This window comes from Branchiostoma floridae, chromosome 17 (genome assembly GCF_000003815.2).
Source record: "Branchiostoma floridae strain S238N-H82 chromosome 17, Bfl_VNyyK, whole genome shotgun sequence".
Classification (NCBI taxonomy): Eukaryota; Metazoa; Chordata; class Leptocardii; order Amphioxiformes; family Branchiostomatidae; genus Branchiostoma; species Branchiostoma floridae.
In genome coordinates this window covers 3,286,024-3,297,544 of record NC_049995.1, presented here as the reverse complement: position 1 = coordinate 3,297,544, position 11,521 = coordinate 3,286,024, and the positions used below count along the sequence as shown (strand labels likewise).

At 41.4% G+C, this 11,521-nt stretch overlaps 1 protein-coding gene and 1 long non-coding RNA gene across 2 annotated transcripts; both read right to left on the bottom strand.

The window, feature by feature from the left end:
- Positions 1 to 6: 6 nt before the first annotated feature.
- On the bottom strand, positions 7 to 1,641 carry LOC118404089. The gene is made up of 3 exons (XR_004829741.1): positions 1,506 to 1,641; positions 939 to 1,057; positions 7 to 84 (listed from the first exon to the last, which is right to left on the bottom strand). It is a non-coding gene; the product is annotated as an uncharacterized LOC118404089 (long non-coding RNA).
- Positions 1,642 to 10,395: 8,754 nt separating this feature from the next.
- Positions 10,396 to 11,521, bottom strand: LOC118404911. Its single transcript, XM_035804293.1, has 2 exons — positions 10,820 to 11,521; positions 10,396 to 10,521 (listed from the first exon to the last, which is right to left on the bottom strand). Exons 1-2 carry the CDS (start codon positions 11,519 to 11,521, stop codon positions 10,396 to 10,398), a joined length of 828 nt encoding a protein of 275 aa, XP_035660186.1.

Genomic DNA, 11,521 nt, shown 5'->3' with positions numbered 1-11,521 from the left:
ACATACCTGTCATCAGTGTTTTCCTCTGTTTTGTCAGTGCTGCTTACTGGTCTAGTACTAGAGCTGCATTCTCCAACCGTCGTTCTGTAAGGAAACAAGTCACTGTTACCCCCGAAGTGTTGATAAGAATATGTGATACTTAATCGTTTATGTACTTTATATGCATTACGTCTTGATGATATATGTGGTTCTGTAGACTGGATCCATATCAAATGGATTATATGTAGGGGTGGGTACCGGTACAGAAAATTCAAGTCCAGGTCCGGTTCAGGTCCAAAGGATCAGGTCCAGGTCCGGACCTGAACCTTTATTTATTTAACCTGGACCTGATTCAGTATGACTCATACCAATGGTCCATTTCACTAGAATACAAAGAAATCTGTTTGGTGGGGTATTAGACTTACACTGGCGTTTCAGAATCCTACAACGCTAACTACAACTGTACGATTGACTGTAATCCTTGGTAGAAATTACTACTATAGATAAACTCTACACTACTTCACTCTTGTTATTTTCTTCCACCTGCAAGCGCCAAAACGTGTGAATGCCTGATAAAATAATCTGTTAATTTTCTAATCGGTCCAATATCCGGTCCGCCTAATTTTTTCAGGTCCGGTTTTTCTGGACCGGTCCAATAAGAAAAACCGGTTTTGTACCGGTACACTGTACCGATACCCAGCCCTAATTATATGTTCTGATGCAAAGCATAAAACGATGATGCTTTTTCTGTGAAGCAGTTAATCTTACTGCGATTTCCCAACGTGGTAAACTTTCGATGATAAAATATTGAGTAGTAAGGGCGCGAAGCCTTTCTTAACGAATGCTGTATATGCATAATAAGACAGAAAATGCAGATATTCGCGATCACAGAACTCTATTTAGCTATTAACTTACATCTGTTTTGTCGTCGTGATGTATCAAGTCTACATATTACTTACCCAGTCTTGATTCCCTGGTTGGTGACGTCACAGATTGCCTGACGTTTTGTGGGAGGAGAGGTGAGTCTGTTGTCATCACCACCTTTCCTTTTCCCTGGTCCTTTCGTTTCCTGTTGCTTCTTTGATAAACGTATGGTACAAATTGATAATAAACGCACACCTGAATTCTGATACAAAATTCACAAATGTAGAGTCTACATCTATAGCAATCCTCAACAATGTTTATGAAAACCCTTTTCGCAATAATGTATATTCTATGAGTTTTGCTCGGTGGTTAATCACGTGGCCCATGACTAAAAGTGCAATAAATATTAATTGGATTTTTGAAATTTCATAATCTAATATGCAAACCAAGTCATGACTTGTATAATGGGCTGTGACAGGATATGTACATAGTACAAGTAATACATAACCATCAGCAAATCCAAACTCAAACAAACAAATGGAAAGAAAGGCAAAACCTTATTGCCTTCATAAAAAAATGGAAATGTTGATTTGGGACGTGTCTTTGTGTCTGTTTTCCGTATGAATTGTACAATGGCACAGAATAATATATCCGTATCCTACCTCCATTTGCTGTCTTGTGCTTTCTTTTACTTTTTGATTCGGTGTTTTCGGTGTTTGTCCCAGCGTCCCAACTGACCCATCGGGCGCCACAGGTCAGCTCGATAGCGACTGCAGTTATCGTTTTATAATAGTGGCTGTACCCTACATGAATAATGTCAAGATCTTAGCTGTATTGGTAACAAGTGCTTTTAAAAAAGCTGGCATTTTGCCAATGTTTGCGTGTGTGAACGTTTTTTTCTAGTTATTAGAATGTCATATGAATAGAACAGAATAACTAAACCTGATATTGGCGCATGGAGAGATTCACATATGTGCCTGAACTGCAGCAGATCTAGACGCCACCTGTTAAAATTTGCGTGAACTGCAGCAAATTTCACTACACATTGCCTGTTTTTGAGTGAGCTCTGTTGCGGGGCATTTTTAAGTTTTTTTTTTTTTATTTTTATTTCTATTCGGCAAAAAAACGAAGCGGCGAATCCGTTAACCAAAGAAATAAATTGGTGTGGCCAAATGGATGTAAAAATTAGTATTTTAATGGATGTAAAAAAGAAAAAAAAGTTGAAAAAAATCTACCTCCCCGGATTCGAACCGGGTGCATTGGTTTAGAATGCGTAAACTTTACCACTGCGCTAGTGCGAACATGTTGAAGAAATGCCTGTTTTAACAGGTATACAAATGTTTGGCATGGATTGAACAGGTCCGTTCATCTCAACATCACAACATCACAACGGCGACTACACTGGCCAGAAGGCATTTTGCGACTGCAAGTCGCAAAATGCAAAAAAATACAGTCACGCGGTCGACGTTAGTGGACTTACCAACTAGTCATGGAATTCCCCTTTTGGGGGTTTCCCCCTGACTTTATGATCATACACTTTCCCTACTAGATATGCCCTTATTCAATCAAGCATGTTTAATGGGTGGAAGTGTCTTGTCAGATAAAGAAGGAATAACTGTCTTATTCGTTTTCTATAATTGAGAGAGTGTGCCACAATTACACCTAGTCATTATGTGCTGAAACGTCTCCCCCCCCCCCCTGCTAGACCTATGGTACACACATCTGTGAATGAGGCCAGGCCTATTGCCATGACGGTAGCCGTCGCCCTGTCCTTGCCTCCTGGTCTGCACTTGTCGGACTTTCCCAAAGCTGTTTATATCTTATGTTAGGTAAAATGTCTCCTTGTAGTAATACGAACATAATGTAATACACCCACAACAATGTCATTTCTCATTATCAACCTTCTTTCGATTAGTCTAGGGTCTTGAAGGCTAGACTGTTATCCAACCGTATTATAGCTCTCGGATCTCTTCTGTAATACGGTAGGATACCAGGCTACATGAAGGCTAGCAGAGGAAGCAGAACACAGTGATTTCGCCTATAGGACCGGAATTGACATGGTCAAGGACCCCAAATTTAGAATCTTTGACGCTTCAAAATTTACAATAGGGTGTACAATTAAGGTACCAAAATCGAATATGGTTGAGTTCAAGATACAGACTACAGAATGTGAGAATGTGAGAATTAACTCTAGTTCGCCTGCTCATTTCCTTTCAAAGCCCTCTTTTATTTGACGCTCAGCGGAGGTCATGTCAACTGCAGCCAATTGCAACGTAAAGATTTTGGCGGGAACAGTATTCAAGTTCAAATTTACGTCATCAAACATCGTAATCCGGTTCATGTGAAAAACAAACACATTTCTCTACTATCCAGTACAAATAGTACTGGTAAATTTATACCATACAAAATGTGCTGTCTGTTTGATCTTATCATCAAGATACGAAATGTTTTTAACTCTGACAAGATGAAAATGTCTTTAATACAAAAGCGGGTTGTTTGATATCATTTGCAGTTGTGGAAAGTAGTGTACATAAAGTGGTGGTATTTCATGACAATGACTTAACTGGGGAACTTTACAATGTACGTATTTGCTAATATGAAATGCATTCACGTGTTTTCAAAGTAATGTACACAATTGGCAGTAATAATCAACACCCTGGAAGAACAACGTTGTTGATCTAGATAGATGAATTTAATTACAATCATGGCAAAGGACTTAATGGCATATCAATGTCCGACATAACATAAATGCATGATAAGAGAAAAAATTATGTTATTTTCCATCTTTAGCTGCAATCTTTTGTCTCTTCTTAAAACATTATGTAGACAAATATATAGTTCTTCATTCACATCGTTCTTTTTAGATGACATGATCATGACATACATCAGTATATTTGTCCTTTGTGAGTTTGCACATTTCTGGTCTAGTAGTGTGTCACCTACAAGAAAATTGCATATTTCTCTCTCTCTCTCTCTCTCTCTCTCTCTATATATATATATATATATATATATATATATACACTATATATATATATATGTATGTATATATATACAGTGAACATTCGCTAACCAAGTATTATTCATTATCTGTGGTATTGTTGATAAAAATATATATACTCGGTCACAATGAAAATCAGTACAAATGCACTGTCCACTATATAATACCCTGAGTACCGTAAAAAAGGATATAAATTCCACATTTCAGCAATATTTACAAATGATTTGTAACTGAAAGAGACTACAAAAGAGGTAGCCATCATTCATATACAGAATGAATTTAGAACGTTGCTATCAATTACTCATCCTAGGTTTTTACCATCTTTTTTCGAAAGAGCAAGAAAACACGATTGCCTTAATTTGATCACGAAGGTTTTACTCCATGTGCAACCCAACTTGATAAATGGGCTCGTAATGTCAGGGTGTTCTCACAATTGGCAAAAGGCACCATAGACACTTAACTGTAGTGACTGTTCAGAAACGTGATCGCCTTTCTTTGATCACAAAATTTCCTCCAAGCTACAACCAAGTTGTTAAGTAAGGAGACTATCTCAGGATGCGCAGTGTCCTCACTTAAGATAGCTCGCCTCATCTGTAGTGCCTGTTCATAATAGCTGAATGCCTTTCTGTGATCACCAAGTCTACTCCAGTTGGCACCCAAGTTGTTAAGTGAGAAGGCTATGTCAGGATGTGCAGTGTCCTCACCATAGATACTCCGCCACATCTGTAGTGACTGTTCATAATAGCCGGTCGCCTTTCTGTGATCACCAAGGTCACTCCAGGCGGTACCCAAGTTGTTAAGTGAGACGGCTATGTCAGGATGTGCAGTGCCCTCACCATAGATACTCCGCCACATCTGTAGTGACTGTTCATAATAGCCGGTCGCCTTTCTGTGATCACCAATGTCGCTCCATTCGGCACCCAAGTTGTTAAGTGAGCCAGCTATGTCGGAATGAGCATTATTCTCACCATAGATACTCCGCTTCATCTGTAGTGACTGTTCATGATAGTTGATCGCCTTTCTGTGATCACCAAGGTTGCTCCAGGCATTACCCAAATTGCAAAGTGAGTTGGCTATGTCAGGATATCGATGTACAGTGTCCTCACCATAGATAGTCCGCTTCATCTGTAGTGACTTTTCAAGATAGCTGATCACCTTTCTGTGATCACCAAGATCGCTCCAGACAGCACCCAAGTTATTAAGTGAGTCGGCTACATCACAATGTGCAGTGCCCTCACCATAGATACGCTGTCTCATCTGTAGTGACTCTTCAAAATAGCCGATCGCCTTTCTGTAATCACCAAGGGTTTTCCAGACAGCACCCAAGTTGTTAAGCGATTTGGCTACGTCACAATGTGCAGTGCCCTCACCATAGATACTCCGCATCATCTGTAGTGACTGTTCATGGTAGCTGATTGCCTTTCTCTGATCACCAAGGTCGCTGCAGGCGATACCCAAGTTGTTAAGTGACCCGGCTAAGTCAGGATGTGCAGTGTCCTCACCATAGATACTCCGCATCATCTGTAGTGACTCTTCATGACAGCTGATCGCCTTTCTGTGTTCACCAAGATCACTCAAGGCGTTACCCAAGTTGTTAAGTGAGAAGGCTATGTCAGGATGTGCAGTGTCCTCGCCATAGATATTCCGCTCCATCTGTAGTGACTGTTGAAGATAGATGGCCGCCTTTCTGTGATCACCAAGGTCGCTCCAGACAGCACCCAAGTTGTTAAGTGACTTGACTATGTCAGGATTTGCAGTGCCCTCACCATAGATACTCCGGCTTATATGTAGTGACTCTTCATAATAGCTGATCGCCTTTCTGTGGTCACCAAGGTGACACATGGCTTCACCCAAGTTGCTAAGTGAGGCGACTATGTCAGAATGTGCAGTGTCCTCACCATAGATACGTCGCCTCATCTGTAGTGACTGTTCGAAATGGCTGATCGCCTTTCTGTTATCACCAAGTTTACTCCAGGCCTTACCTAAGTTGTTAAGTGGGGAGGCTATGTTAGTATGTGCTGTGTCTTCACCATGGATAGTGTTCATCATCTGTAGTGACTCTTCATAATAGACGATCGCCTTTATGTGATCACCAAGGCCACTCAAGGCGAGCCCCAAGTTGTTTAGTGAGGAGGCTATGCCAGGATGTGCAGTACCCTGGCCATACATACTCCACATCATCTGTAGTGACTGTTCATGATAGCTGATCGCCTTTCTGTGATCACCAAGGCCACTCCAGGCAGTACCCAAGTTACTAAGACAGGAGGCAATGTCAAGATGCGCTGCGCCCTCACCATAGATACTCCGCCTCATCTGTAGTGACTGTTCATAATAGCTGATCGCCTTTCTGTGATCACCAAGGTCGCTCCAGGTGGTACCCAAGTTGTTAAGTGAGTTGGCTATGTCAGGATGTGCAGTGTCCATACCATAGATACTCCACCTCATCTGTAGTGACTGTTCATGCTGGTTGATCGCCTTTCTGTGATCACCAAGGTTACTCCAGGCGTTACCTAAGTTGTTAAGTGAGTCGGCTATGTCAGGATGTTCAGTGTCTTCAGCATAGATACTCCGCCTCATCTCTAATGACCGTTCATAATAGCTGATCGCCTTTCTGTGATCACCAAGGTTGCTCCAGGTATTACCCAAGTCGTTAAGTGAGGATGCTATGTCAGGATGTGCAGTGTCCTCACCATAGATATTCCGCCTCATCTGTAGTGACTGTTCATAATAACTGATTGCCTTTCTGTAACCCCCAAGGCCACTCCAGGCCTTACCCAAGTTATAAGTGATAAGGCTATGTCAGGATGTGCAGTGTCCTCAACATAGATACTCCGCTCCATCTGTAGCGACTGTTCATAATAGCTGATCGCCTTTCTGTGATCACCAAGGTTGCTCCAGGCGGTACCCAAGTTGTTAAGTGAGTCGGCTATGTCAGGATGTGCAGTGTCCTCACCATAGATAGCCCGCCTCATCTGTAGTGACTGTTTATAATAGCTGATTGCCTTTCTGTAACCCCTAAGGCCACTCCAGGCAATACCCAAGTTGTTAAATGAGTAAGCTATATAAGGATGTGCAGTGTCTTCAGCATAGATACTCCGCATCAATTGTAATGACTGTTCATAATAGCTGATCGCCTTTTCGTAATCACCAAGCTCGCTCCATGTGTTACCTAAGTTGTTAAGTGAGTCGGCTATGTCAGGATGTGCAGTGTCTTCAGAGTAGATACTTCGCCTCATCTGTAGTGACTGTTCATAATAGCTGATCGCCTTTTGGTAATCACCAAGGTTTATCCAGGTGGAACCCAAGTTGTGAAGTGAGACGGCTATTTCAGGGTGTGCCGTGACCTCACCATAGATACTTCGCTGCATCTGTAGTGACTGTTCATGATAGCTGATCGCCTTATTATGATTACCAAGGTTGCTCCAGGCGGTACCCAAGTTGTTAAGTGAGCCTGCTATTTCAGGATGTTCAGTATCTTCAGCATAGATACTCCGCCTCATCTCTGATGATAGTTCATAATAGCTGGTCGCCTTTCTGTGATCACCAAGGTTGCTCCAGGTGGTACCCAAGTTGTTAAGTGAGGAGGCTATGTCAGGATGTGCAGTGTCCTCACCGTAGATACTTCGCCTCATCTGTAGTGACTGTTCATGATAGCTGATTGCCTTTCTGTAACCCCTAAGGCCACTCCAGGAAATACCCAAGTTGTTTAATGAGTAGGCTATGTGAGGATGTGCAGTGCGTTCACCATAGATACTCCGCATCATTTGTAGTGACTGTTCATAATAGATGATCGCCATTTTGTAATCACCAAGGTCGCCCCATGCGTTACCTAAGTTGATAAATGAGTCGGCTATGTCAGAATGTGCAGTGTCCTTACCATAGATACTCCGCCTCATCTGTAGTGACTGTTCATAATAGCAGATCCCCCTTCTATGATCACCAAGGTCGCTCCAGACAGCACCCAAGTTGTTAAGTGATAAGGCTATGTCAGGATGTGCAGTGTCCGCACCATAGATACTCCGCTTCATCCGTAGTGACTGTTGATAATAGCTGATTGCCTTTCTGTGATCACCGAGGTTACTCCAAGCGACTCCCAAGTTGCTACGTGTGGAGCCAATGCTTAGATGTGCAGTGTATTCGCCATAAATACGGCGTTCTATTTGCAGTGACCGTTCATAATAACTAATAGCCTTTCTGTGATTACCAAGTTTGTTACATGCGTTTCCCAACTCAACAAGTGCCTTAGCAGTATTAACATGTGCAGTGTGCTCACCATATTTTGATAGGTACTTTTGAAGCGTTTGCTCTGTGCACGTCTTATAACTTTCGTAATCACACAAGCTTTCGTAGATCTCTGCTTTTAGTTCTGAAGAGTTGTCAAAGAATATTGCGTGTACTTTTTGTACCCTGCCGTCTCTTATCTGGGAAATGCATTGCTTTAGCGGCCGTGCTGTGTAATAGTATCTCATGAGCTGCTTTCTATTTGAGAAGTAAAACACTTTCTTCAATCTTGTCGCAATATCTGTATTCGTCGACATTGACGACATAGCTGACAAGTTTTCCACCTGCCCACCATTGTTCATGTATGTCCGCAGCCTCAGTTCTGCTGAGATACTGACCATCACCATCAAGTGATGTGCGTTTTCACTATTGACAACCCCATCGTTTAACAGCTCCTGAATAGTCTCCCAGATAGTTTTGGGTTGTTTGTTATGAAGTAGCGCCAAACAAGTCAAGGCAAGGCTTGAAAATCTATAAATTTCTTTCTTTACATTCATCAGGTTTGCAGTTAGATCTTTAATAACAAACGTTGGTTGATTTTCAATCAGCATAGTTATTACCGTTAGAAAATGAATTGTTCCATTATTTTCTTTCATTTGCTGATTCCATAACGACATGTACTCTTCGACCAAGCCCTGTTCTCCTGTGATCAGAGACACATTGCCCAGTACACTAGCAAGATGGTAGCCTTTCTTTAAATGCAGGGTAATGTCGTCTTTTAGAACACTGATCATACCGCTAGGTGTGTGAATGAGCTCACTTGTTCGTCTGCCCAGTGGAGTTTTGCATGCAAGCGGCATGGCTCCGTCGAACGCAAACCCACGCGGTGTAACAGAGTCATAGTACCAGTTTTCCATTGGATCATCTGAGTAGAAATCATTCAGAGACTTAATCCCCATGGCTGGTAGAATGGTCTCTCCCAGATTGATCACTTTGAGATGCAGGTAATGAGTGAGGTTGCGGAAATACTTCACATTTTGCTTGGTTTCATCCTCTACCAAAATAGCAAACTCCAGGTCAGAGTATGGGATTACCAATCCTGTGGCCTGTGAGCCCAAACCTATAATTGCGTACTTACAGGGAGGTGGGCCCATGGCTTCAATACATTCATCTACAAGGCCAGCTATGAACGTTTTTCGCTGCTGAACAATTGCCTGAAACAATACTTTGATTGCTTCCGCTCTCTCCTTCTCCACTTCTCTAATCGTTGGGTCGTCGTCATCAATGGTATAAGGGTCGACCTCTTGGTCGATTCGTTTCATTTCTTCTTCTATGTACTTTCGATCTTTCTTCAATATGGACTTCTGAATTCCTGAGTCGCCAATGTCCACTACATTATCTACCATCAATACATGCTCAAGAAATAACTGACTAACTCTTAGGATCATTTGTTTGATGCCCTCCCTATCCTCTATTTTTGCTCTTACCAGTGCTGCATTGAAGTCACTTCCGTCTTTCGACTGGATTCCTTTTTCCAGGTAAACGTCACTCAACTTGCACAGTGGCTCCGCCTCTTCTTTGTATTCATCTGTAGTTGAATCTGAATGACAAATCAGATTTGGGTTATCAAAGGTTATCTTATTTTAATTCATTTTCATGTTATGAATCGGTGCTAACCTGGAACGCACTATGTCAAAATAAAGTCTTAAAAATATACAGACAATTTTGTGGGTTTATTTATTATTTCATTTCTGGTTTACATTGCTAGGGTGGTCAATCACAGTGGAAAAGACTATTTTATAGTGAAACCCTGGCCCTGGGTTACTTATGCATTGTAGGTAATTTATCATGTGCGTTTTGCCTGTGATTGTGCTGTATTGCCTATTGGTATTTAGATACATTGAAAACACAACAGTACATTTCTTAGCTAGAATTTCAAAAGAGCACAAGAACAAAATTATAATTATAATTATAATTTCAATGAAATGTGAATATTTAAGGCATCTTGTCTCACCTTTCACATGAACGGCCTTAAGCGCAGCTGCAAAGTGTTGTTCCGCAGCATCCAGGTCCCCTGTCTGCAGGGCCCTGCACCCCTCTTGCAGCTCTTCCATGTAGTCACTGTAGCAGATCATAGAGTAATTGATATCTAGCAATTTTCTGCCCACCATATATTACAATAAATGAAATTCCCATAATATCAAATACAAGAACTGTAAAATTCCGTCTTTTTAAAAAAAATTCAAGCCTCAATTTACATAATTTGTATCTAACTATATCAGACATGAGCTATCATTACAACCAATTCGTTCCTTCAAATTAGACCTGAGGTTTCAAGTTAGAATTAAAAAACTGTCCACCAACCTGTCAGTGTCTTCCTGTTGTTTGCCATTGATATCTATGTGTCCACTGGCCTGTACTACCAGGTTGTTCCTGGATTGTCCAACTTCTTGTCGCTTCTGAAAACAAAATAAAGTGGTATGGATTTCGCATTTCACACTGCGTTTGTAAGGTAAAACACAATATCCTGACGTTAAGTTCGCACTTCATACAAAGCATCGTTTTCTTGGAGAATCGAGCATAATGAATATGACTATGTAAAATACGACCTTGAGAGAAAGATATGCTACTGTTAAGTTAAAAAAAATCAATTCATTCCGACAATCATAGAACTGTAAGCACACAACAAGACAAACGAACAAAAAGACCGAGAACCACATCACTGACGAAATTGTAAATGGCTTTTAGCTGTCATACCTTCATTCTTCGTTTGACTTTCTCCGCGTACTCGATGCGGTGCTCCAGCGTTTCTCTGCCATCTGAATCGTCACAGCGGTCCATTGCAGCTCGGTATAGGCCGACTGCTTTGTTGAATGCTGCATTGTTTCTGCCAATCCTTCCCTTGTCAAGATATAGGTCTCCAATGCTCTTCAAGGATTCTACTTCCTTGTGTTTACATTTACATGTACAAGCAACTGCTGCTACAAAGTATTTGGTATAAGCTTCAATTAAGGGAACTATACCATAGCCCCTCAGCTTGGTTTTCTTTTTCAAGTTGTGAAGCTCCATCGACACAGCCAGTGTGTGGGTATCTGAAACCTCAATGTCTGATTCCATGTGACTTTGACAGTATTTTAGTTTAGTACACTTCTCTGCATATTTAATACGATGTTCTATAACTTGTTTCTCATCTGCACTTCTACAATATCTCAGGACATCTATGTACAGCCCACATGCTTTACTAAAATTCTCAGCCTTGTGATCCTTCATCTTAGCTTTCCGCAAGTACAAATCGCCAAGACTTTTCAACGCCTCACATTCCAAGACTTCATCTTCAGTACTGATAGCATGGATCAGCTTACGTGCGAATCCTTTCTCCACAACATCCAGATCAAATCCACTGTTAAACATCACATCCAATTCTCGAAGTTCCTCAGCCACATCTGAGAGTCTGGACAT